The 27,162-nt window shown below is 38.3% G+C and overlaps 2 protein-coding genes across 2 annotated transcripts; one reads left to right on the plus strand and one right to left on the minus strand.

Moving 5' to 3' along the window:
• Positions 1 to 3,302: 3,302 nt before the first annotated feature.
• tbc1d12a (TBC1 domain family, member 12a) lies at positions 3,303 to 18,906 on the minus strand. Its single transcript, XM_089120337.1, has 13 exons — positions 17,577 to 18,906; positions 15,408 to 15,534; positions 13,547 to 13,668; positions 11,996 to 12,078; positions 11,691 to 11,808; positions 11,505 to 11,611; positions 11,249 to 11,329; positions 9,675 to 9,769; positions 9,503 to 9,574; positions 9,294 to 9,422; positions 8,869 to 8,978; positions 4,486 to 4,744; positions 3,303 to 3,519 (listed from the first exon to the last, which is right to left on the minus strand). Exons 1-13 carry the CDS (start codon positions 18,641 to 18,643, stop codon positions 3,439 to 3,441), a joined length of 2,451 nt encoding a protein of 816 aa, XP_088976463.1. The 5' UTR covers positions 18,644 to 18,906; the 3' UTR covers positions 3,303 to 3,438.
• A 1,640-nt stretch (positions 18,907 to 20,546) lies between these two features.
• Positions 20,547 to 22,578, plus strand: LOC120469091 (dopamine receptor D1.S). The gene has a single exon (XM_039657852.2). The coding sequence runs from the start codon at positions 20,640 to 20,642 to the stop codon at positions 21,975 to 21,977; it is 1,338 nt and encodes a 445-aa protein (XP_039513786.2). The 5' UTR covers positions 20,547 to 20,639; the 3' UTR covers positions 21,978 to 22,578.
• The last annotated feature ends 4,584 nt before the right edge of the window (positions 22,579 to 27,162 follow it).

Raw genomic sequence — 27,162 nt, forward strand, 5'->3', positions numbered from 1 at the left:
GAAAAAAACAAAAGGGGTAACACTGTCGTTTTTTTTTCGGGTCGAAATTTTGAACTTTGATATCTCAGCTCTGGAAGGGTCTAGAGCCTCCATTTTTGCACTCAGATCAAAGTCTTGTGGCCCTCTATCATAATCCAGAGTTTTGAGAAGATTGGAGAAACTTAATTTTTCGCCAGAAAACGAAAAAAAACGAAAGGGGTAACACTGTCGTTTTTTTTTCAGGTCGAAATTTTGAACTTTGATATCTCAGCTCTGGAAGGGTCTAGAGCCTCCATTTTTGCACTCAGGTCAAAGTCTCACAGCCCTCTATCATAATCCAGAGTTTTGAGAAGATTGGAGAAACTTAATTTTTCGCCCGAAAACGGAAAAAAACGAAAGGGGTAACACTGTCGTTTTTTTTCGGGTCGAAATTTTGAATTTTGATATCTCAGCTCTGGAAGGGTCTAGAGCCTCCATTTTTGCACTCAGGTCAAAGTCTCACAGCCCTCTATCAGAATCAATATGGAAGTGGGATGACGACGTTAGTTAGTAGATCTAGTAAATAAAATAATTACATACTAAATGTTATACTAATGTTATCTTGGAACATTCTTTTTTTGTATTCATGTCATGTTTCATGTAGTTTACCTTGTTATTTCACTTGAGTTTACTATGTTGATCCGCGTTTTCGTCCGGAGTCGATCAGATTCAAGTTTTTCCTGACGACTGACGAGCTTGAGCAGATAAAACTTTTTTTGTTTTTTATATTTATGTGGAGTTTGTGTTTGAGTCTGTGTTGTGCTGGAGGCAGGATGTTTTGGGGGATTATCACACTCCATGTCGTCAGCTGACGTGCTGTTGGTCGCATGATAGACTGTATGATAGAGAGGCTCGGGAGCGCGCATGCACGTCACATCTGATGGATTTCGCCGGAAATCCGACCCGGAGACCTTGCATATAAATAAGAATATTGGCCTTCAGAGGTAATGGCAAAACCCAAAAAGTGGATCGTTGCAATGTGTGATTACAACCCCTTTAAACCCAGGCAATAAAAAAAGGATTCATTTTATAAAAAAAATAGTTACATATAGAACCTTTAACACAAAATAAGAAAAACTTTATTATCTTTATGTAGAATAAGTATAGTGTTTTTTGTTATTTTGCTTATGGCTCTAAGACCAACTACTTGCTGGTGAACGCAAAGCTGACCAATTAACTTTTTACATTTTTTTTTTTTCCAAAATTTCACTTTTCTCGAGCCCTAAAAAAAATAAAAAAATAATAATCCTAACACAGTTTCAATAGGGGCCTTGCACCGTTAGTGCTCGGGCCCTAAAAATACATTTGTCAAGCATTTTCATGGGTCTTTCAAAGACACTCCTGACAAAAGAAGATCAAATTAGGTCATAGGAATGCATTTATAGTAGTATAGCTGCTTTTTAAAAAGAAAGATAATCTGTGTAATCTTTTAATAAGCCATTCACAAACAACGTTTTTGTTGAGGGGGGAGTGTTTCAAGAGGGTTTTTTTTAAAGTTGAACATCTTTTAACTTGAGCACCACTAGGGTTGGGTATCGAGAATCGAGTATCGATTGGAACCGAGACTAACTTTTCGTTTTTCCCGGAATCGTTCAAAAGTTAAAATTTCGAATCCTAGTTTCGATATTCACAGTCCGCTGAGTGGAAGAAGAAACCGCTGAACAACACCAATGAAGAAGCGTCTACCGGAAGTGTTGGCATAACCACGTGAGTCGAACATGATTACCTTACGTCGGCGATCCAAAGTGTGGCTTCACTTTTCTAAAAATAACGAAATCTTGGCAAAATGCAAAATTTGTGACAAAAGGAGTATTTTTACAGAAGGAGTATTTCCTTCAGAAAGGATTATTTCCTTCAGAAAGGCCATTGGTTAGCAAGGTTAGCTAAACTTTTTTGACCCTGCCTCTTAAAAGAATCGAAATCGAGAATCGTTAGGAACCGGAATCGAAACAAGGAATCGCAATCGGAATCAGAAACGTTCAAATTCAAACGATACCCAACCCTAATCACCACACTTGAACACTGTTGAATGCGAGACTGCAAAAGACGCAAGACATAAAAATATACTCGTGTAGCATTTACACAGCAAAACACATCGGGATTCTGTGCAAAGCTAACAGGAGAATTCACCTTTTCTTTAGCAGGTATTTCATTAAATTTAATGCTTAAAAACAAGGATTTTGAAGACAATGAACCATACACTTCTCATCAAGTAGCAAATCTTAAAATACATTTTCCAATGGTTTGCAAATGGCACTCCTCAAAGACATGAGCCCACGTTTTGGTTTGCACCTTCTAGCAAACTTTTATGTAACATCACATTTCACAAGATGCTCTAAATGTTAAAAAGAAATGAAGACAGGAAGACAGCAGGTCTCCAATACTGCGATTTTTCCACATCTACACTAGAGCCCTCACACCAGAAATTTATATTAACAACTGTTATGTAAGAAACCTGTACATCAGTGAGGAAGATTTAAAAAACAAAAAAAGCAAGAGAAATTATTCTTAAATAAAAAACAAACGAACAAAAAAAAGGACATTAAATAACTGAAAGAAAAAAAACAACGTGGAAATGTCAAGGCTCATTAATTTGGAGTGTAGTAGAAGGTGCAGACGTTGAAAGTTAATCTCTTGTTTGCTGCTGGTTGGTTGGTTGGTTAGTGTGTGTACATCTGTTATATAAGTGTGTGCTAAAACATTGTATTTAAATTACTATAGCTGATTATTTTTTTATAAGTGAAGCATCAAATCTGGAGTGCTAATATATGTCAGCACCTGTAGATACTGTTTTTTTTTCCTGTAGAGGTCTGTTTTTGGGACATACTGAGGATGTACAGAGTTCAATGGCTCAATGCTGCTGTCGGAGGCATATATGTTAGCAAACAGGCTGAATTCAGATAAACAGAGAGAAACAGCCGAACAAACACATTAATGACAGATTTGGTATGTGCTAATAAAAGGCTACAGCAGGCTCATGTGTGTCTCACCGCTGGTTTACTTCACTTCGAAAGGGAGTGTTCAAATAATGTGGCGCTGACCTGTGTGTGTGTGTGTGTGTAAACACTTCTGATTAGTTTGTTTTCTTATAGTCACACCATTACAAACGTAACATTGACAAAGTTGGCACATTATATGGTCACCTGACTCGCATTGCTCTTATTCTCAGGCTCATTCTTACACAAACGTATGCACGGACACGCTCACAAGCGCAAGTTAAGACATGTTCCCTTCAACAGGACACAGGTCCATTATGAGATTCTTCAAACGGGACAGTCAGCACATCAGGGCTGAGCCTGAGCTGTCCCCTCAGACATTCAGGTCCTCATCAGGCACACTGCAGAGGTCAAAGTGCAGAGTGATGACCGCCATCTATGACAAGTCTCAGAAATATAACTTCCTCTAGGAGAGAGTCAGCTGTTAGCTTCTTAAGGCAGGGCTGTTGTTGCTGCTGCTTTTTTCAGTTTCTTTGAGTCCATTTTTCATTAGAGTGGAGAAAACCTGCAGAAGAAAGTGAGGAAGCCCTCTTTTATTCATTTTTATTAGGTTAACTTCCAAGGACAAAAAAAATGGAGCATGAACTTTTCTTTTCTATTGTCTGAAATGGTTCAATAAAGGAAACCACTTCATTCCGATTGCTTAGTCCCAGTCGGATTGGTCTACCACTTAGTACTTTTGGAAACAAAATGCCAATTGCTATATCTAAATTTTACCTCCAGAGGCTTCCTCTGGGCTTTATACACAGTGTGCAAAGTGGATTTGATTTAAGAGCAAAAAAATCATATATAGAGCATAAAAAGCATAAAAAAGAGCATAAAACAAATATATATATATATATATATATAATGCTCTTAAATCAAATCCAATCTTAAAATCTCCCATCTTAAATCTAATCTTCCAGTCTTAGCAAAAAACTACAGTGTTTGATGGCAGGTCAAAGTAGATGTTGATCACAGGCAGCCAATGAAGACCATAGGTTTGTAACATATTTGCATAATGTCAGCCTATGTAGGTTCATAAAGGAAATAAGGCTGGATTTACTGATGACTCATTTTGGGCAGTTCAGAACTGATTCTCTCTTTAAGGAGTCAATAACTTTAGTTGTCATGGACTGATTTTTGAAACTTTGCAGACCTTTTACATTCACAAAGAGCAATATTATACACTACATAAAAAGGACATATACGAAAAAGCATAATGGGGCACTTAAATGTAATTTTGCCCTATCAAAGTTAATCTAGAATACAGTCCAAACAAAGTGCACACGATGTGTGAAGAAAATCACAGAAAATATCATTTTTTACTTTTTTTAAATGATCCAAAAATTGTGGATTAGTGTGGAATATTATTGAATTGTGCTTATTTAGGACACATAAAATGCTAGTTGTGAAATTATACTTGTCAAGTCAAAACAGTAGGCAATTTGATTCCAAAAATGTAATTCCCACCACTGCATTTATTTCTCACCTGGTTCCACCGGCGGTTGTTACTGATCATCTGTGTGTTAGCGATGCAGGAGAAGAGTGTGTGTGCAGGAGTGTTTTCAGGCAGCCGAGAAAGGAACTGTGCACTATGGATGAAATCCATCTGCAGTAGAACATCCTGGTACAGCCTCAGAATTCCCAGACCTGTCCGAAATAATGCCTCCTCTCCATCTCGGCAAAACACATCCCAAACGCGACATGCCACATCCAGCGGTAATGACTTACTGTACAGAGTGAAGATCCTGGGAGCATGACAGAGATAAAAATGGTAAGAGCGCCACAGTAGCACTGTTTGCAGGAGTGGTGCAAAGTCAGATCAGAGATCAGTCAGCCACCGCCGTCGGTGTATGAATGAGTGAGTGAATGGGTGAATGTGAGGCAAATGTAAAGCGCTTTGGTGACCATTAGGTCTATGAAAGCGCTATATAAATGCAGTCAATTTACCATTTACCATAACAGGTGCATCTAATTTAGGATAATAAATGGAGTGGAGGTGGAGATTTTAAAAGAAGACATACCCTGCGTCCCAATTCGCATACTATCCGTCCTAAATAGTATTCGAAAATAGAATTAGTACGTCCCAAATCGTAGTATGTCGAAATGAGTGTTTCAAAGATACCCGGATGGTCTACTTTTTCCGGTCAGAATCCGAAGTGTAGATCGATGCACACTCTAACGGCTGATATTGCCCACAAACCATTGCGCGTTGGACGAGGATTCGGCTAGAACTACAAACACGAGTAAAAAGTGTTAAAAAACTACAGACTCGAAGTCAATACGGAGGACGCGCGAGTCCACGCGGTTGTGTAGAGAGGTTTAGATTAAGTGCTTTCAGTGATTAATTATCAGTATCTAACCTGACGAAAATGAATTTATTCAATGTTGTCCACATTATATTGCATTTGCAGCAGCATTGTGAACTTTTGTAAAGACACGTTTAGCCATTACGTTTTAAATGCATCATATTCAAATTGCAAACACGAGGAGAGCATGAAAGACCCACAACTGGCAGATGAACGTGCTCTCCGAAACGGTAGGAAATAAAATTAGATAGAATGGAGAATTTTAACTGTGACAAGATGATTGACAGGGCAGTTTACGGTGACAGGATGCACGGAGCACGAGACAGAGCTGTCCGTTAAAGATGACGTGATAGTATGTCCCAAAGCTTGCCTACTCTTTTGCTACACACTCAAAAGTATGTACTTTTTCCTCACAAAAAGAGTACATACTTTTAGGGCGTAGTATAAGTAAGCGAATTGGGACGCAGCATAACAGGTCTTTGAGGGTCAGAATTCTAGCTGATAGACAGGTGTTCAAATACTTTTTTGCAGCTGTATCATACAAATAAATAGTTAAAATATCATATATTGTGATTTCTGTTTTTTTTTATTTTTTTAGATTATGTCTCTTACAGTAGACATGCACCTACAATGACAATTTCAGACCCCTCCATGATTTCTAAGTGGGAGAACTTAGTGTTAGGTGTGCTAAAAAGAATAATTCATGTAGGAAAGAGTGTCAATCGTTTGGGAATGAGACTGCACTGGTTGCGTTATTTGTTTCTGGTTCTTAGCTCCCAACCCTATTAAATTGACTTCGCCGCCATAAACTTGACTAGGGCTTCCTTTGCATGAGGGAATATGAATGACTTTCACCTCACATGAGAGAACATACTGTATTGAATGGGGATTTGGGTAGTGTGTTTTTTGGACATTTTAATTAAAGTTTCTTTCATGATAAAAAACTTTTTTAGTGCACTCAGCTTGGGCCCCTGAGTCCGTAGCACCAAGCGCCATCCCATAATTCCACCGTCCACGAACCCACTATTTTTATAATGGAATAAATGCTACGTGGGATCTCAATATCTCAGCTCTGGAAGGGTCTAGAGTCTCCATTTTTGCACTCAGGTGTAAGTCCCATGGCCCTCTATCAGAATCCAGAGTTTCAAGAAGATTGGAGAAACTTATTTTTTTGCACCAAAAAAAAAAACCGAAAGGGGTAACACTGTCGTTTTTTTTTTTTTGGGTCGAAATTTTGAGTTTCTCTGATCTTCTTGAAAGTCTGGATTCTGAAAGAGGGCCATGGGACTTACAGCTGAGTGCAAAAATGGAGGCTCTAGACCCTTCCAGAGCTGAGATATTGAGATATTTATAATGGCATAAATTAGAGTTGAGCCGGATACTCGGCTGAAACGAGTATCCGGTACGGATAAAGCACTTTTGTCGAGTACAAATATTATACAAGTAATACGAGTCAATATCTGTGCTCGGATAAAAAAAAAGAAGAAAAAAAAGAAAAAAAAAAGTAATGTTGAAATTAGGGCTGAGCGATATATCAATATAAAGAATATATATTTTAAATGTGATATGTAATTAGAGTTTGCGCTGCACGCCTTGCTCCAAGCAAGCTGCTTAGTGCTGACCCAGAGCTCTCTGCACTGCTCCCCGCGCCCCAGTCACTCCTTTTCCACTTTGCGTGCTTGATTAAAGCATGTTATGTTATAACATGAAATAAAGTCTTTCACCTCAGCAAAACGGACTTTGTCCTGTCAGCCGTTATACTGTAACGTTAGTCGTAGCGCACACTCAATTGCACGCGCAAATGCGGCGGCACGCGCTGGATCGCCTCACTGTATATAAAGTGCAAAAGAAACAATGAGCATGCAACACTGTTGCGTTGTAAATAACACGAAATAAAAACAAAGCAGGTATGATTTTAATTCTATTCACCAGGAGCAGTTTCAATGTTTCATTAACAGTATTGTCTATTCACCAAGGTAACTGTCATGTCTATATTAACCCCTTAATGCCCCTATTTTTCTTTGTGTTATTTTTTATATTTTTTAAATGAATGTAATGGCTCATACCAACGTTGTATTGACAAAATATATAAACCAATTAATAAATCACAATTACAATTCCAAGGGAATAATCTGCAATTAAGATTTTTGTCATAATCATGCAGCCCTAAGGTGAAGAAACCTGTTAATTATTTATTCATTTGATTTTGCAAATGTTCATGTTTCAATAAAACTACTTGTGACATGTCATATTTGGCTTTGACTGAACATTTGCTCTCACTTTGCAGAAAAAATATCGGGATATATTTTGTATATTGAAATTCAGCCTAAATATATTGGGATATGACTATTGGTCCATATCACCCAGCCCTAGTTGAGATGAAAACTCTTGTTCGTTACATTTTACTTCATATTTGCAACCACATGTGTTGTATTCATTGTTGCAAAACTTGTTCTGTAGTTCGTTGTTATCGTGATCAAAACCATTGATCTGAAGCTCAATGCTGATGCTGTCATGTAAATAGTTTTCTTATCAGCAATAAATATAACAATTTCTGATCAACCCATATCAATTGCATGCTTAAAATAACATACCGGTTAAAGCCCCGCCCATTTCAAGACTACCCGACCCACTTCCGGGTTTAGGCCCCGCCCAGTCCGAGTACAGATACAGATAATTCATATGGTTATACAGATACAGATACAGATAATGCTGTACTCGCTCATCCCTAGCATAAATGTTACGTGGGATCTCAATATCTCAGCTCTGGAAGGGTCTAGAGCCTCCATTTTTGCACTCAGGTGTAAGTCCCATGGCCCTCTATCAGAATCCAGAGTTTCAAGAAGATTGGAGAAACTTATTTTTTTGCACCAAAAAAAAAACGAAAGGGGTAACGCTGTCGTTTTTTTGGGGGGGGGTCGAAATTTTGAGTTTCTCTGATCTTCTTGAAAGTCTGGATTCTGAAAGAGGGCCATGGGACTTACACCTGAGTGCAAAAATGGAGGCTCTAGACCCTTCCAGAGCTGAGATATTGAGATCCCACGTAGCATTTATGCCATTATTATATATCTAAATATCTCAGCTCTGGAAGGGTCTAGAGCCTCCATTTTTGCACTCAGGTGTAAGTCCCATGGCCCTCTATCAGAATCCGTAGTTTCAAGAAGATTGGAGAAACTTATTTTTTTGCACCAAAAAAAAAAACGAAAGGGGTACCACTGTCGGGTTTTTTTTGGAAATTTTTCGAAATTTTGAGTTTCTCTGATCTTCTTGAAACTCTGGATTCTGATAGAGGGCCATGGGACTTACACCTGAGTGCAAAAATGGAGGCTCTAGACCCTTCCAGAGCTGAGATATTGAGATCCCATATTCCTTACTTCCCCATATTTTTGCACTCAGGTGTAAGGTGTAAGTGATCTTCTTTAAGGAGCCCTAAGGGGGCGATAAAGAGTTGCTGTAGGAAAACTACTCAATCTTTCTCTCCTCTCTGACTTCAAAACAAAGAAAAGAAACACAGAGAGGAACCACAAGCACAGCAGGAAGAGAGATTTTAAGAGCAGATTTACCAGTCTATGAGGTAAAAGTCAGGCGTCAAGCTGTTGTTCTGAAAGTGCTGGAATAGTTTGGGAAGGTTCTCTTCAAAAAACACCTCAAAGGCTGCAAAATACTTCAGCATCTTGGGAAGAAAACAAAGTATCATTTCAGTGCAAAGCCGACTCCATTTTAAACGCAAACATGATTAAAAGCACAGCAATAAGCGTGTAAGATAAAAGGAATGTTCGTCAGCAGATAACAACTTTTGGGAGTTCTTGGCTTCTACTCGAGAGTTTGTCTGGCAAATGAAATCTCTATAAATGGGTCAACAGATGTTCGGAATAAATGCTGATTGAAAACGCAGCCACAACACTCCCTCTATTTTAAAAGCAAATGTAGGTGCTGTAGCAAGTCTACCACCAATAAAGTTAGATGAAGAGAGAGTGCATGTATTTACCAGGTCATGGTCCACTCTGAAGAAGGCCATCTGGCATGGTTTGTTAAGGAGGTTGGCAAAGGCAATGAAGGCATCGGCTTCCTCCAAATTCAGAATGAGAACAGCAGCAATGAAAGACATCCCCTGAACCTGAAACATGCCACAAACACGTCAAGCTCTCCGTGAAGGACATCCCTGAACTAGGATGGTTGAAATGACCTACTACTTACATAGCCTACATCAGGTCTATAACAGGTGTATGCCCCCAACAGACTGTGCAATATGTCATGATATGGTCCACCCTGATGAAAAGAAAGGCACAAACAAGTCAAATTGGAAACAACAAAAAACAGACAAACCACCCCCCCCAAAACAATGTCGAGCCTATACACATGTTCTTACCTTCTGGAAAATGTAGAGAGAGGGAAAAGTTCTGGAAATATCAAGCTTGATTAAATCCAGACTGGATTCTCTGTCTGCCAGTGTCACGCCATAATCTAATCAATTAAAATCAGATGAAGTCATCAGTCAGACTAGAGCTGGTTGACAGAGCTCAAAATCAAGATTTTTCAGCTATTGAACAAAATTCAATCTTTATGGATTTGCTCTGAAATGGCCTAAAATGATGTTATTTACCACTTTAGAATAAATTCAAACGTAATGAATAAATGTAAAAAAAAAAACAAAAAAAAAAAAAACTAAATAGCCACAGTGGTTAAGTAAGATTTAGCAACAAAAAAATCAGTAAAAGCTATATGTAGCTACATGCACTACCGTTAAAAAAATGTTTATGCTCAACATGCCTTTATTTATAGTATTTGATAAAAAAAAGGTAATATTGTAAAATACAATTTAAAAGAACAGTTTTCTATTTTAATGTATTTGAAAATTTTATTTTTTCCTATGATGGTCTTCAGTGTCATCCATCAGAAATAATTGTAATTTGCTTATTTGGTGCTCAAGAAACATTTCATATTATCATCAATGTTGACAACAGTTGTGCTGCTTAATATGTTTGGGGAAACCATTCCACTTTTTTTCAAGATTCTTTGATGAATAGAAAGAACAGCATTTATTTGAAATGGAAATCCTTTGTATCACTAAAAATGTCCCTACTGTCACTTTTGATCAATTGAATGCATCCTTGATGATTAAACTTACTTTCTTTTTAAAAAAAATCTAACTTTTGAACCTTTATCCTTTATTAAAACATTTTAATACGCATAATGAATTTTGAGTGATGATGCAAATGAATAATTGGATTAGAGTTTTGATTGGTTGACTATAGCACTGAAAAGTTTGTATCTCACCAATTCTATTTGTGCTACTAAAAATTAAATCAGAGATGCGCATTAAATTATCTTTGTCTTATTGTTGTCATACTTGCAAATCATGAGACAAGAATGAAAGCAAATCTTTTCCAATGACTCTTCACAATATTCGCTTAGATTACAGAAAAAACGATCATGAATATGTTGTTGTAAATATTCATTGTATCACCCAAGTCACAGCAGTCAAGTTATCTACTTTATGATTTCATGTGATGCAAGAAATTGTTAATGGAACAATGACAATGTGAACAAAACACTATTCACCTCAATCTGGCTCCACTTTGAAGTATAAGATTGTTTATTTATGTCATTTGAAGTAGTTTAGTTTGCAGACAGGTTAGTGAAGGGTAAAAATAGTCACTATCAGAGTGTTTTAATATTCGGCAATGTTATTGATTTGACAGCACTGACACTATCGGATGAGAACTGAACTGAGAAGGATGATGACATTATTGAACCAAATAACAATAATTGAATAATGACTGTTTACTAATGTCTTTTCAGAACTGCTTTACAGCAAAATTAAATTCTGTTTGCATCATTGAATCATCATTTTCCTGTAAAGCTGCTTTGAAAAACTCTGTATTGTATAAAGCACTAAATAAATAAAGGTGACTTGACTTGATAGTGTCAACAAACACAGACCTTCATTTTCATTTACTGAACTCGTCTCATTGAAGCTCCGCCACTTCTCTTTGGCTCTGGACAGGAAGATCTCATACAGTTCTAAAACACACAAGCACAATTGATGTGACAAAAGCAGCAGCTGCTTTGTTTTTAACACAGCTCATCTGGACACAATCTGTGTTTGTTTGTGTCAGATTGATGTTACGCAGAGCCAGACGTCCACAGATGATCAAGACTAACCAAATGTGAGGAGTGCAGCAGTTGCCATGGTTACCTGGGGTGATGTTGAGCTCATTCCCGATAGCGAGGCTCCAGACTTTCCCGCGGACGCTAGGCGGGACGCCCTGCCACCAGAGGTCACGTACACGTCGTGTGTTACGCCTTCGCCATGACAACAGAGTACATCATTAGAAGACATTAAAAGACAAATCCACATACTGGACATTGATAAGCGACTTACATGCTTTCCCAATTCGGCAGGACTTCTGTGTTCCAGATTACCATGGCATTAGCAATGTTCTCCTCCTGTCGGTATCGGTCCTTCATTTGTCGTTTTTTCTTCAATGCCTCTTTCATCTCTAAGTAAAAGAGAAAGTGTTCGTCTGCCTGAGAATAGGTAGCATCAACATTAATGCAACAACAATTTGTGTTTGTGTGAGAGGGGCAGCTGTATGAGTGAAGTGCTAAAGTGCACATGGCCAACAGTCATTACTACTGCAAACACACCCCAATGGGCGTCTGCACACAGACACGCACATCACTCACCCCTTCTCTTGGCCCCTGCAACCATCTCACTGTATTCCTGCCGGTGTCTCTGAGATTCCTCTTCAGATTTAGCTGGCAGGTTTCTAAAAAATACAAGTAGTCCTTGAAGCTGCATAGACATAACCGCCTTCACATGATCCTTCAGAAATCATTCTAATATGCTGATTTGGTGCTCAAAGAAAATGTATTACCATTAATGTTTAAGACATTTGTGCTGCTTAATATTTTTGTGAAAACCAGGATGATAACATTTTTTCAAGATTCTTTGATAAATAGAAATTTTTTTTGTAACAATGTAAAAGTTCTTTGATCAATGTAAGGCATCCTTGCTGATCACAAACTTCTGTGTATGTGTGTATGTATGTATGAATATCAATATATACAAACCAATACATATACACACACACATACATACTGTATACACATACACACACACATATATATATACTTACATGCATACCTACAATATATACAGTAATGTGCAGAAGTCTTAGGCACACTAGTATTTTCGCCTCAAAGAAATGGTTTTTAGCCAGTTATTTATATATTTTGTTGTACTGTCTCAGTAGGAAATATCAGTTTACATTTCCAGACATTAATTGTGCCATTAACTGTAATAATCCAGTGAAATTTCTGAATGCACAAGGATTCTGACAACAGCCAATGCTCCACACGGAGGTCGGATCTCAACATCATCGAGTGCATCTGAAATTACATGAAGAAACAGAAAAAACAGAGACTAAGACCAGAAGAACTGCGGCAAAGTCTCGAAGGTAGTGCCTGCCTGCCTGCAAAGCTAACAGTTAACTAAATCAAATCAATAGGTGTTTTGTACCCTTTACGGTTAAAACAGCTTTTGTCCAGGTATTGCACATAGTTTTTAGTTTTGCAGGTTTTTTCAAGCGTCTTTGGAAACGTTGCCGCAGTTCTTCTGGTCTTAGTCTCTGTTTTTTCTGTTTCTTCATATAATTTCAGATGCACTCGATGATGGTGAGATCCGACCTCCGTGTGGAGCATTGGCTGTTGTCAGAATCCAAATTTCACTGGATTATTACAATTAATGGCACAATTAATGTCTGGAAATGTAAACTGATATTTCCTACTGAGACACTACAACAAAATATATAAATAACTGGCTTAAAACCATTTCTTTGAGGCGAAAATACTAGTGTGCCTAAGACTTCTGCGCAGTACTATATATATATATACACACACATATACATTCCAGCTAATTTCAGTTCACAAGCTCCCAAGTTCCAACCAGATGAAACTATTCTTTTTACTCCAGTATGAAATTTGCCTAAATATGGCTAACTGAGACTCACAATAATTAACTATATAGAAAGCTTTTTTTTATAATTACCAAATACACACATCACATACTTTCTGCTACATGCATTTGAACTTTGTAATAAAACCCCCCTGCTCTTCAGACTTATTTGGTGTGACGTTTGTGTTTTACCATCAGTGGCAAGGGAATTTAGGTAAATATTTTATTAAATGGAAGCTTGAAGTACTGCATTATGGGAATGTAGTATGTTTCAAACTTACGCAGGTCTGTCTTCCAAAATGAGAGCGGTCGTGGACAAAGGCTCAAACTCCAGATTCTTGCGTTTCATTGGCTGAGGGTGAGAGGATGGTCCTGTGGCATGTCCCGCCCTGGACTCGTAGTCCTTTTTTTTTTTTAAAGGAAAGAAGAGAAGTCATTATGAGATTACAGCAGATCTGTGTCTACAATTTCTCAGCTGGCACATGTATCCAGAGGAGGCGTGAAGGGGAGAAGAATTCCGTCATGAGATAACCACATGCTATGAGTAAAGGGCCCAAAGGCCCTTAATGTTAAAACCATATTATAACTGAAACATTTATGAGTCAGTGAGTGACACAGATTTCTGACTCAAACCTAAAAGGCAACAGCTGCCCAGCATGACTCTGATACAAGGTCAGCCAGAGAAATAACACGTTTACATGTGCAGTTATTATCGAGTTACCGTTGATTTTGCCAAAGTCAAGCTACTGTCCGAGTATACATGACAACACATATTTGAATAATTGAGGTATTAAATACAGAGGCCAACTGTAGTTCGATTAACTTGTATAAATGCTGGAATGAAGCCATGTGTGAAATATTACTAGCTTTATATGCTTTATTAGCTTTTTTATTTTTTTATGTGGCCATGGCAGTGGAAGACATTACATGACCTTGATTTAAAAAAGTTAAAGGCTATAACAACCATACACAATTCTATTAACATAAAATGCTCAGCTATTACATACTTTTGAAACAAGAAAGTACCAATATTAATTTAAGGAAACAAGGATCTGAAATTAAAGATAGGCTTTGTAAGATCACACAAGAGACAAGGCTCAGTGTGTGAGTTTAATCAGAGATCTCTCTCTCACTGGAATACAGAGAGACACCTGCAGAGGGTGAATTGAGCACAAATCAAGAGTTGAACAACACAGGCTCAGTCATCGCTTACTGAAGGGGAAGAGTAAAGACAGCTGTACACACACACACACACACACACAAATACCAGGCCTGCTGCACACACACTTGTCTCTCCTGGCAGACCCACAAAATAACAGACAGCTTCCAACAGCAATTTCGATCCATATTTATTTCATGGACACTATCTTTCTCTGTTTCTCTTCCTCCCCCTGGCTCTTTTGCCTTCACTCTCCCTCTCTCTTCTGATAATACCACTGTACCTTGCTACCTTTTCTCAGCACAAATAAGATCAACTTCAGCATTTTTAGTCACAGAAACAGAGGTGCTGTTTATTGGGTTATAAACTGTTCAAGGAAGAGTCCACCAAAAACTGAAAATTATGTAAATTATTCATTATATATATATATATATATATTCAAATAAACATACTTTTTAAATCAACATATTAGACTGATTTCTGATGGATCAGGTGACACTGAAGACTGGAGTAATGATGCTGAAAATGCAATTTTGCCATTAATGGAATCAATTAATATATTTAAAATAGAAACAAAATAGAAAACAATTTTTTATTGCTGTATTTTGATTGAATAAATACAAAATTTCTCTATAAATCTATTTCTCACTTAAAGTCATAAAAGTGAATTTAGGCATCATAACACTATAATGTTCATTATACTAGTTTTGAATTTTGATATTACATTATACAGTTGTATTACAATTACTTGTGTGTTAGATATTATCTCAAGTGAGCATTAGAAGATGGCACAAGTGGTCTTTGAGTGAAAATAGTAGGAAATAAGCACAAAAAATATTGATACCGATACTTAAAAAAAAAAAAAAGACTAATAATTTCCTCAGAACAGAAAATCAGACAGGTTTGAAATAACATGAGGCTGAGTAAATGAATAAAGAATTCTCATTTTTGAAAATGCCATTCCCTTAAACCGCCTCTCTTACCTCCTGGATGGTTCTAGAGTCTCTCGGAGGGTTGTCCCGCAGTGGAATTTTCCCAAACAGCTTCCATCCTGGAGAACTTTGGGATGCTGCGGCTCTTGAGTCCTTGGGCTTCCAGGAAAACAAACTCCTTTGAAGATAGACCAATAAGAAGAGAGATCAAAAGAGTGAATATTCGAAAACATATGCCACATAAGTTTGTCAGAAAATCCCTAAAGAGTTAAGCCTTCATATTCTGTGATATAAAGAGGCCAAAACATGACAATCATTCATATTCAAAAACTCATTAAGTTCAGACTATGGCTATATAGGAATTAAGAGCTTAAACAACTCAGCAGAGCAGGTCTCAGGTTTTAATGCGCGTGATGTAGCTGCAACCAGCATCCTGCAAATAAAGCCCTGAGCCAGTCACAGGTGCCCTTTATACAAACACACATACGAGCAGGCCCTGCTGTGGAGATGAGCTCATTAAATCTATGAGCACACTTTCTAAAGGGACAATCGATCTAATGCCGTTTTAATTACATCATAAAGCCACTGAGGCAGGTCAATACTGTCCTGGAAGAGACTAATAGGATGACAGACACAATAGAGAGGGAGACAGACAAAGAGAGAAAGTGTGACAAAGGATGATATGGTATGGTACAGTGGGAAAAGAGAAGTTTGTTCCAACAAAATAGGGAACTGAAGACACAATGTGAGCAGAAACAAGGTCAAGGCAGCAGAACGCCATGAAGCCCAACTCATAAAAGCTGACATTAAAATTCCTCAGTGAGAGTGTGTGTGTGTGTGTGTGTGTGTGGGTGAGAGTATTTTTTTCCAGAGCAAAGGCATTCTAGTTCTTTGTAGAGACCAAATCTCCTGGGAAGAGGACTTTAAGGCACTTAAATTTCAACCAAAACATAATGGAAATGGAGCAGATGCAAGTCAGATATGCAGGCTGACGACTCTGATGCAGTGTTTGAAATCCATGCAAGACTAAGATGACAAAATGTATTGGATTTGACTTTGATAAAGCAAAGCGCCTTCTCTCGATTAAACATCTGAAAAATAAAGCAAGAAATTGTGTTCAAAGTAAAACAGCACACCTCAGACCTTCTGCGACGAAGCATGTCAATGAACGGAGAAGCCACAGGTGAGTGGTAATCAAAGCCTGTCACTCATTACCTGATCATGCGTGCAACAGTGTGACTTCTGCTCTGAAACAATACACATCGTCCTCACAGATGCTTCAAATAAAGCATATAACAAAATATTTACATAAAGATGCATCAATGCTGAGTTGACAATTTTATTGTTGTGGGTCAAAAGAATAAATAGTACTTTTTAAAATATTTTTGGCTAAAATCAATTCATAAATAGAATGTAAAACAACTAAAATCTATAGTTCCATCCAATGTCAAATCAATACTGGAATGCTTAAGTAAGCATCACAAGACAATATAGCAGCGTATGAGATTTAGCTAGTAGTAAAATGATAAAGTAGCTCTTTTAAAGAATTATATGTATCTATAGATTTGCACTAGAAGATTTTTTTTTTAAAGTTCCTATATCAAACAGTGAATAGACTGCTGTTCTAAAAACCTGATGTCATTTTTAAAATAAAGTATTTGGCTACTTTTGTTCACCAAGGGTGCATCACATTGTTTAAAAGTAACAGTAATGACATCCAGAATGTTACAAAAAGCTTTGCCATTTCAAATAAATGCTGTTCATTTGAGAACTGTTCTTTATTTGACTATTTATCAAATAATCCTGAAAACAATTTGTATAATAGTTTACTTACTTTTGAGCACTGAATCAGCATATTAGATTGATTTCTGATGGATCATGTTGTCACAGAAGACCAGAGTAATGATGCTGAAAATTCAGCTTTGCCATCACAAATTTAAAAAAATATATATTAAAATAGAAAACAGCTATTTTTAATTCTAATACTATATCACATTACGTTTTATTTTGTTCTTTGTGATCAAATAAATTTAGCCCCTCACTAAAATCAACCAATAACTGATATGATCCTGCCCTTTAAATTAAGCAAGGAAAAAGGAAATAGAAAGCTGGAACTGTTTGTAGTCATCTAAATGTAGCAGCTGTAAAAAAATTAATTAAAAAAGACAAAAAGAGGTTTAGAGATAATGGAGAGACTTGTCAGCACGTTCTGCCGTCTACCTGGTCAAGAACTCAGCAATGCCATGTCTCTTAGTGCCAAGCGTCTGGTCAGATGAGGGATCGGGGTCAGCGGCTACCCTATCTGGAGCACTCTGCCTTCGACCGCCAGAGCCGAGACATTCGTCCACACCACCCTCTGCTCCAAAGTACCCATCATCCACGGGGCTAAGAGGAGTGGCATCACAGCTGAGGGAGACTGTGTGACTGGCATTAGTCTGGAGGCTCCGGGGCCTTAGAGGGGGGCCCGCGTCACTAAAATCCTCCTCTGGGCTCGGGTCTGTCTCTGTGTAATCACTGGTGTTTTCTGCCAGGGGTGACAAGGACAGCTTGGCACTGAGCTCGGAGAGGGTGTCAGCAGGATCTGGGTCACAGGGCCGGGCCTCCTCCGAGCTTTCAGTGCTGCCTCGATTGATCCTTTCACATGACTTCCCAGTGGAGGAGACACTGCCGCTTTGATGAACAAAGACATGGCTTTCTGGAGCAGAAAGGCCACCAAAGGGGACTTGAGAGAGGGTGTCATAACTGTTCACAATCAACAAGCCCCCATTGCCCACTTTCACACCTCTGTCTGAAGCAGACACCTTCCTGTTGAAGCCTTCTGCTGGTGCATAATCCAAACACCTTAAAGGAGTATGACCGTGATCCATGTGTTCATGGGTAACATCTCCATTAGGCATCTTCATATCCGACGAGCTTTTACCCATAAATGACACTGCAGACCTCAGCTGGGAATTTAAATAACCATTGTCGGGTTTTTCTACGCACTCGGGCTCATTCGAGCTGGAAAGTTTTCTCCCCTCTTCTCCATCCGGACACACCATATGCACCTCCAGCTCTTCGGGAAACCCGTTTAATACTCCGGCCCTGCACCTTACCACCACCGAGGATATAATGTTAGTCGGCAGTCCAGCACTGCCCGGATTAGCGTATGCCGAATTGTAAACAGAGCCCTGCCCTGCTCTTTCGGAGGATGAAACGCAAACGCGTGCTTTATACTCCTCCCGGTTGTCGTTGACATCGATGGACGGTGTGAGTCCTGGCTCATCAGCATCTTCCACTCTTTCCATCTCACTGGAGGTGTCGGTGGTTCAGAAAGGCAGATGAAGCCCTGCTGCAGCGGCGGCGCCCCGGTTCGGCTGGGCTGTCTGCAAAACTAGCTCTCATCTTATGTATCTTACCGATTCTGCCAGTCCAGTACATTCATGACATTGCGCCTCCCAAACTTTAAGCGTTACGGACAAAAAGTAAAACCACGGTTGGGTGTTGTTTATCCACATTTTGATCCACGTCCAGCGCAGTTGCTGATAGAGGCCATTTTGAATGTGGTGTGTCGGCGTGTCTCTCCCAAGCAAAAGGTTGGAAGTGGGATTTCCAGGAGTTAACACGACATCCACCGGACACTTGGAGTAACTGCAGGACAATCTACATTCCACCTACGCATTCAACACAAAAAATATTTCATCTGAGCCAGCGTAAAAAGCATCAACTTGTTTTTTTTTCTATCTATCTATCTATCTATCTATCTATCTATCTATCTATCTATCTATCTATCTATCTATCTATCTATCTATCTATCTATCTATCATAGAGGACGGCAATGCACACTGTATTCGACCCCTTTGTAACAAATAACCTATTAAAAACATCTAAAACATCAGCAGTATGCTATTTTATATATTTTTTTATAAATAATAGGCTAATGTTTGGGATTTCACTCATTTGAGATAAATTTCCAGTATTCCACAGCTTTTCTTAAACAGGTTTGTTTTTGAAAGTTACAGGATTTCCCCCAAATTAACTCATGTATTTTGACACTATAGTCGTGCATTGTTATTTAAATTCCATAAAGACCTTGTGTACGCTTTCTTGTGTGCAAAAAAAAAAAAAAAAAAAAAAAATTATTTCACTCTTTGAATTCATGTAAGAGAATGTAGTAGACTTGGGCCATGTCTCAATGCATGCATTCATAAATTAAAAAGCAGGGTGTTATTTTCTGGGTATATAAATGCCAGATATTCATTAGGATGCATTCGTTTTAGCCAAATGCATTGACATAAACGTGTTCCCTTTCATCCCTTAAACACTAGGACAATTGAAATCATGAGTAAAGGCACACTTTATAAAACAGATTATGTGTTCACACTGGTTGCCACACGAACAACAACAAAAAATAATGTGGAGAATTGCAAATAAATATTGCAGTATCCAGTAACATGTTTGACATGTGAATAAAAAGATGTTCCACAGAGAATAGACTGCATAGGAAACTTAAAACCAAGAGATGGAGCTCGACGCACGGAGCTCCTACTCAAACACTGTTCTCAAGACAGCAAACGCATTTTTTCAGACTTTTTAAAAACTTGTTTAAACAAGTAGGCCTAACTATTCTTGACTCTTGTAGGCCTACTGCAAATAATTTTGAATAGAATATGTAAAAGGATTCGGAAAGTTATTGACATTAGCATAGGCCTATTTTAATTAAATGAAATGTTTGAATTCAGTTATCACCTTAATTAGCCTATATGTTTAGCAAAAACAAACAATCAATCAATCACTGTGCCTTTTAAATCGCTTCAACCAATTACATCTGACTCCCAAAAGTTAGGCTATCACTAAATCGATCCGAGGTAGGTTTTGATAATTCAACAGCATGCAGAACTTTGCATCTTTAATAATAATATGATTAATTTATCCGTTGATACCATTTGTCATTATCGTTTGGAAAGTACTATTATTGTTTATCTTTCCGTAATTTCTGTAGAACTCGTAAAATGATATTTCAGGTTTTGGCAAGTCATTCGGAGGAATGAATGTTTGTGTGAATCACACAGAGTCAGCGGTGTGGACATAAACCAATCACAAAGCGAGAACTTCTCGAGCGAGACGCACCAGCGCATGAATGTGGGTCATTCCGCGCGCTTATCACCCGGGAACGGACGCAGATTTCCCAACTTTCCAACATGGGACAGAGCTGGATATCGGACTGGTCATTCCTAACCAATATCCTAAAACAAGGTAACTGGCCATTATGAAGAGCTTTGGTGAGATGCAATATTAACAGACATGTTCATAGAGATGGAGAACGGTACAAACCACACGCAGGACCGCGCGCACGGAGCGCAGGAGCAAGAGGATGGAGACGGGCAGAACAGCGTGCGAGCTCTGCTGGGTTTCGTGCTCTTCCTCCTTATTATCTCCACACTACTTGGCAACACGCTTGTGTGCGCCGCCGTGGTCAAATTCAGGCACCTGCGCTCCAAAGTAACAAACTTTTTCGTTATTTCTCTGGCTGTTTCGGATCTCTTCGTGGCCGTTCTGGTGATGCCGTGGGAGGCTATATCCGCGGTGGCGGGCACGTGGCTATTCGGCCGGTTTTGTGGCATTTGGATAGCCTTTGACATCATGTGCTCTACCGCGTCCATCCTCAACCTGTGCATCATCAGCGTGGACCGCTACTGGGCCATCGCGAGCCCGTTCCGATACGAGCGCAAGATGACCCACCGGGTGGCTTTCATGATGATCGGGGTGGCGTGGACCTTGTCCATCCTCATCTCCTTCATCCCGGTTCAGCTCAACTGGCACATGGCTGACGAAGGTGAGGATGGCACAGCGGGTAATGGCACCGACTACAGCGACAACTGCAAAGCCAACCTAAACCGGACATATGCCATCTCGTCTTCGCTGATAAGTTTCTACATCCCCGTAATCATCATGATCGCCACGTACACGAGGATATTCCGTATTGCGCAGACACAGATCCGCAGAATATCCTCTTTGGAGAGGGCAGTGGAGCACGCGCAAAACCACCATCATTCCAACGACTGTTCTAACGAGAACTCGCTGAAAACCACCTTCAAGAAAGAGACCAAAGTTTTAAAAACACTCTCGATCATTATGGGGGTTTTTGTGTTCTGCTGGCTGCCGTTTTTCGTACTCAACTGCATGGTACCCTTCTGCCAATGCGTGAGTGACACTACCTTCACCATCTTCGTGTGGTTTGGATGGGCCAATTCCTCCCTCAATCCCGTCATCTACGCGTTCAACGCGGACTTCAGGAAGGCGTTCTCCTCGATTTTGGGTTGCAATAAAATTTTCCCCAGCACAAACGTTGAGACGGTGAATTTTAGTAACGAGCTGGTGTCCTATCACCACGACACGACACTTCAGAAGGAAGCGCAGCCACTGGCCATCCAGATGCCGAACCCTCGAGAGGAGCCGAGTCTCCCGTTCGATAAGGATTCGGTTACATCGAACGTGTCCCGGAATCACAAAAACATGCACTTGCCCAATATCGGACAGTTTGAGTGCGACGGTGAGATTTCCCTGGACACTATCACACCATTCACCTCCACGGGACTCATGGAATGCGAGGGAATCCCAGGTCAAATAATCAGGGAATGACTCGTTTCCGAATGGCGAGTTTTGGGGGGTAGCCTAGCCAAGGATTTATTTATTTATTTTTTTTGCCGAGCCAAATAAAGCCAAAACAAACTGTTGGGGTCTTGCAAAGTATGCTACACTGAACGAGTTTCATTCTACATGCTTTTCAAACAACTTAAAGTAACCAAAAAGTAGCCTAGGCTATGTCTCATTTTCGCCTGCCACAAAGGACGTTTGCTCGAGTAGCCTATAGCTATAGCCTTCTGTTTATCACTTCATAACATTTTTTTTTACAAACATAAAAGAAATTTGCAGACTGAAAAATTTAAGCGAGACTCAGACCACACTAGCCCAAGACATAGGCCTAGCATATAGTTATAAATTACTAAAGTGAAAGTCCCATGAAATTTAGCATTATTCATAAGCACGCTGAAGCGATTTCATTCAATCTTTGATTAAGTTTGGAGTGGGTCACATGACCCTTATTGACCTTAGTGGCTTTCTTGAAAGAAAACACAGATTTATGTTTATTTTAAGCATAATTAGCCTAAATAACTTAATCTGATTAAGCACAAATGTTTTTGTTCATTTTCCATGTACATATACAGTAAAATATGAATTTCAATATAACTAATTGTATGTTGTGTTATATTAGATGTGTTTTAATGTGAGAAATTTGAATTTGCTGGCAACTTTTGCCGATTATGTAGCTATAATCATTGAGCACATTTAGCACACCCCCACTGCTTTTTACACAATAGTCTCATATATTCTATATTTGTCATATCCACCTCCATCACAGCTCTGCACATATTGGCATTCTCTCGGCTAACTTCATGAGGTGCCACCTGGACTGCTTTTAATAGCCTCCTGAATTGAGATCCATGATGGAGACTTCTTGTTTACTTTCCCTTCACTCCCCGGTCCTTAATTGTCTCTATAAAATTATTTCAAGCATTAGAAAGAATGAGAAACATTAATTTGGTCCAATGTTTTATCCTCTGTAAGGTTAATGATCACACACAGATCTTAAAACACATTGATCTGAAATTACCAACACCTTTCACAGTTGACATTATAAGTAAGGTAACTGATTCTGACCTTAAATGTGCATAACACACCTTTGCATGTTTTTTTTTTCCCATTAAATATCATTTTAATCACTTGCAATCATTTGTATTCATTAAGTGCATTTAGATAATTTAGCAATATAGTTTGAGGTCATGTAATAAGATCTTTTTTTTATTGGTTGAATGTGATTGTTAACAGGACAACCAGGTCATTCCATCAAGAGGTAGAATGATTTATGTCTCATCTCCTCCCTGTTTCTAACCTACTTCGTGCTAGATTGAATTATGTGATGAATAGGCATGGTTTCTCATTGTAAAATGCAGAATACCACAAACAGGAATCTGGGCATTAAGACAATGGCAATGGAAATCTCATAGTTCCTGTTCTAAAACTGATCATGTTGTATGAACATTGCAAATATTCATGGGGTTATATTTTTTGCAGAGTTGATCTATTCAGCACAGCCTTCTTGATCAAGCAAGGAGAGTGTGATCATCAAATGTATAGGCAGCTGAGAAATAAAATAAAAATAATATCAGCATAAATTATATAATATTTCATCTATAGTGATCAATATTTATTTAGGCCACTGTCTGTCTCTTTTATTATCAGTATGGTCAATCACATGTTTTATTATATCTTTTTTTGTTGTTTATTTTATGCCTTACCTGTACATAATACAACCAGACTTTTGCATTAGAGAATGCACAGAGAACAATGAAAGACTCACTGTAATATTTCCTAATTTTGAGCAATTTCTCAGCAACTTGTTTTTTATGTCACAGAGAGTGACGCTGTGCAGAGATGTAGCAATTTCTGTTTTTTTGCTTTTCACTGTCATTCTGCTTTCACTCAGTCTTGTTCTTGAAATTCTTCAGTCTTGTTGGAGTATTCAAAAGCTCTTCAAAACAAATTGAAAAGAGAGAGAAAAAAAATATTGATAAAAAGATACTGCTCTGGGCATCACCTGGCTCAGGAAGTGTTTCATCTAGTCAGAACAAAGCCTTTGAGTCATACTGCAACCTCAATCTGGCCTGACCCACCGAAACCCCTAAAAACCCCAATGGTCCTACCTACAGGCCAGAAGACACAGCTGTGAGTAGACATGACAGTGCGCTGTAAATAAAGGCAATTACGATTTATCCAGCATAGGCTAGCTTCTCGCAGAAGAAAGTATGGAGGTACTGAGGATTATTAATCATTATATAATACATTTAATATCTAAATATGTAATTATATTTACATAGCTATTAACCAAATCCCCTTTTTATGTTGTGTAGTTTATGAGTTTGAATGTAGTTAATGAGTTTTCCCTTCCCCGGAATGTAAGCTTTCACCTCACGTAAAAGAATTGTGCCTTTTTTGTAGGCTAGTAATCAAGCGTTTGAGCACTGTGCTGATTTTTTAAAATTAGTTGATAAAAGGAGATAAAATATAAAAGTATAAAAGTGATAGAGCGATAAAAATTAAAAAGCGAGGGCAAATCGCAGAGCAGCAAGAGCGTCCGAACAGTAGCTGAGCAGGAAGTCAGAAAGATTTTATGAAAATGTTATGATCTTACTAAAAACAAAGATGATATTTCAGTTCTGATCTGTCATTAATGCAACAGTACACTGCAAACTAAGATTTTATGAAAATGTCATGGTCTTACTGAAACAAAGATGATATTTCAGTTCTGATCTGTCATTAGTGCAGCAGTATACTGCAATCTATAGTGCTTCTAATTAGCTTGTACAATTTCCAGGCTGAGCTCTCATGCACAGAGAGCTTGGACATGCAGGAACAGCATGATGAAATGAATAAGGAAAGAAAAGAGAAGAGACAGGTAAATAATGAGAAATTAAAATACCACATGAATCATTGACAGGCTCATGAAAATAGAGGTCGCAGGCCAGAGTAAGGAAATAGAGCAAGAAACAGAGACAGAATCCTACTGTTTTTAAATGTGATTAGCTTTCCTTCACAAAACTAGTCACGTTCCTTCACAAAACTTGAAAATAAAAATAATAAAATATAGTCGTAATGTAATTTCTTTCTGCAGCTGTTGTCCCAAACTACACATAACAAATGAATATGCTCTTTTAAATCAAGAAAAAGAGAAAAGAGGCAGAATCTGTACTAGCAATTTTATGTGAGAGACTCTTCTGAAATCTGCCGAAAGATGACGGCCCCACTCACCAAGGATTCTTACTGTCAATATTTTGTCAGCTTTTGTCAATTCTTGAGAGAAATATTGTTACATATCAATACTAGAATGGCCTTAGGCAATCTATAAAAATAAAAGGTGCAGGACAAGTGTTGCATTCTGAGGGAGACATGTGGTTGTCAAGGGGAAATCCAGGGTCACTAAAACATAACCTGATACCACTGACCCATAAAATTATGAATGCATTTATGCAGCCAGTGAAGTCATATTGAAACAGCCTCTGACACACACCCATGGAGTCGTGGCTCATTGACCTGAAATGGATTTAGACCTGCAAAACAAAGGTGGAAAAGGCTTTCATCTTTGTTATTACAAACATAGAAAAAAAACACAAAATAATTTATACTTTCATTAATTTGATACGGTACTCCACATAGGAAGAACAGACTAGTAGTACTATTGCCAACCATTGACCAAACGCGGACTTATACACATAGCTGAAGTGGATTCAAATTGTCTCAGTCTGGACTCTGGAGCGAGGTTTACTTCTTTAGGTAACAGGAAAATAAGCGTGATAGTCTGAAATCTGCTCCAATGGGTCTAAATTAGAGCGTGCTGCAGTTCCATTTTTCACCACAGATTTTCACTGGTAAACAGTAGATCTGAGGAGGACTGTCAGGGCACTGTCTGCCCTGGTTATGATACATGCCTTTCCGAAGCCATATGTTAAATTTTAATATATCCTGCTGACTTTAAATAATCTAAAAAAAATCAGAAGAAAAATTGTTTCAGAATGCTGAACACATTTAATTTATATAGAGGTCTGTTTTGGGCCCCAAGTGCACTTACAGATGAGCTGCGGCTGCTTCTGAGGCAGAAGCAGAAACGTAGGAAGCTGGCTCTATTCTGTTCCATCATCATGCCGGTTTCAAAACATGTCTCCATTATATTAATAATACGTTTATATATATATATATATATATATATATATATATATATATATATTATAGTGCCTTTCCAGGGCTCAAGGACACTTTATAATGAACAAGCAACAATAATGGCAATGTACAACGATAACAAACAAAACATGATGAGAGACGAGAGTAAAAGTACAGTAAAGGAGAATTATGTAGACGGAGTAGCATACAGCAGAATAACAAAATGTAATACAACTTAAAAATGGTAATTTTCAGAAAATAAGTGAGTTTTGAGCAAAACTTTTAAATTTAGAAATAGTATAAACACAACAGATCGGGGGAGATAGTTTTATAGTTTGGGTGCAACAACACTGAATGATCCAACCCCATTCAGTGTTAAAGTTAAACCACTGGAAGCAAGTGAAGATGCACTCAACAGTGTAGTGAATTTTGAAGGTTATTTTGTCAAACATCACTTGTCGTCCATCACGATGGGTACAAAATTGGGGTGATATGAGCAAAACGCTTGGTGTGGGTAAGTATTCTAGCAGCAGAGTTTTGAATGTATTGCAATCTGGAAATGGAGCTAGCAGATAAACCACTGAAAAGGGCATTACATTAATCAAGATGTGTATAGATATTTTAATACTGTATTTTCTGTTCATCCAACATTTTGCAACGACACAACCTTGTGACTTTCAGAGTGTTTCCTATAACAACATCTAACGTTTACGTTTTACTTTGGTGTGAGAAAGTCACATAAACCACGCAAAATATGGTCAGAGAGGTCAGACTGAAACGGATTTCCAGAAATGTGATTTGAATAGGATTTCAAATCACAAATGAAAGTAGCTGGAAAAGGATTTGTGAAAATTGCATTTCATGTCATTTATTTCCATCCACACTTGCTAAATCTGATCAGGTTTCAATCTGATATGCAAAAAAACAAAATCTTCGGATTTGGACTGACAGTCTGAATGAGGCTCACATGTAATTATCATAAAATATCATAATTATCATCTCATAGCAGGACTGCAGATTTATTTACTAAAGCATTTAAAGGGGGTTGAAT

Source organism: Pimephales promelas, chromosome 15 (assembly GCF_988280905.1).
Source record: "Pimephales promelas chromosome 15, fPimPro1.hap1.1, whole genome shotgun sequence".
Lineage (NCBI taxonomy): Eukaryota > Metazoa > Chordata > Actinopteri > Cypriniformes > Leuciscidae > Pimephales > Pimephales promelas.

What these genes read in the sequence shown, in the direction of transcription:
- tbc1d12a (XM_089120337.1), bottom strand. Translation starts at nt 18,643, where the DNA reads ATGGAAAGAGTGGAAGATGCTGATGAGCCAGGACTCACACCGTCCATC. An exon ending in ATTTTGGAAGACAGACCTGC is followed by an intron (nt 12,079 to 13,546) that starts GTAAGTTTGAAA and finishes TGTATTTTTTAG; the next exon opens with AAACCTGCCAGCTAAATCTG. An exon ending in ATAGACCTGATGTAGGCTAT is followed by an intron (nt 9,423 to 9,502) that starts GTAAGTAGTAGG and finishes GGCATGTTTCAG; the next exon opens with GTTCAGGGGATGTCTTTCAT.
- LOC120469091 (XM_039657852.2), top strand. Translation starts at nt 20,640, where the DNA reads ATGTTCATAGAGATGGAGAACGGTACAAACCACACGCAGGACCGCGCG.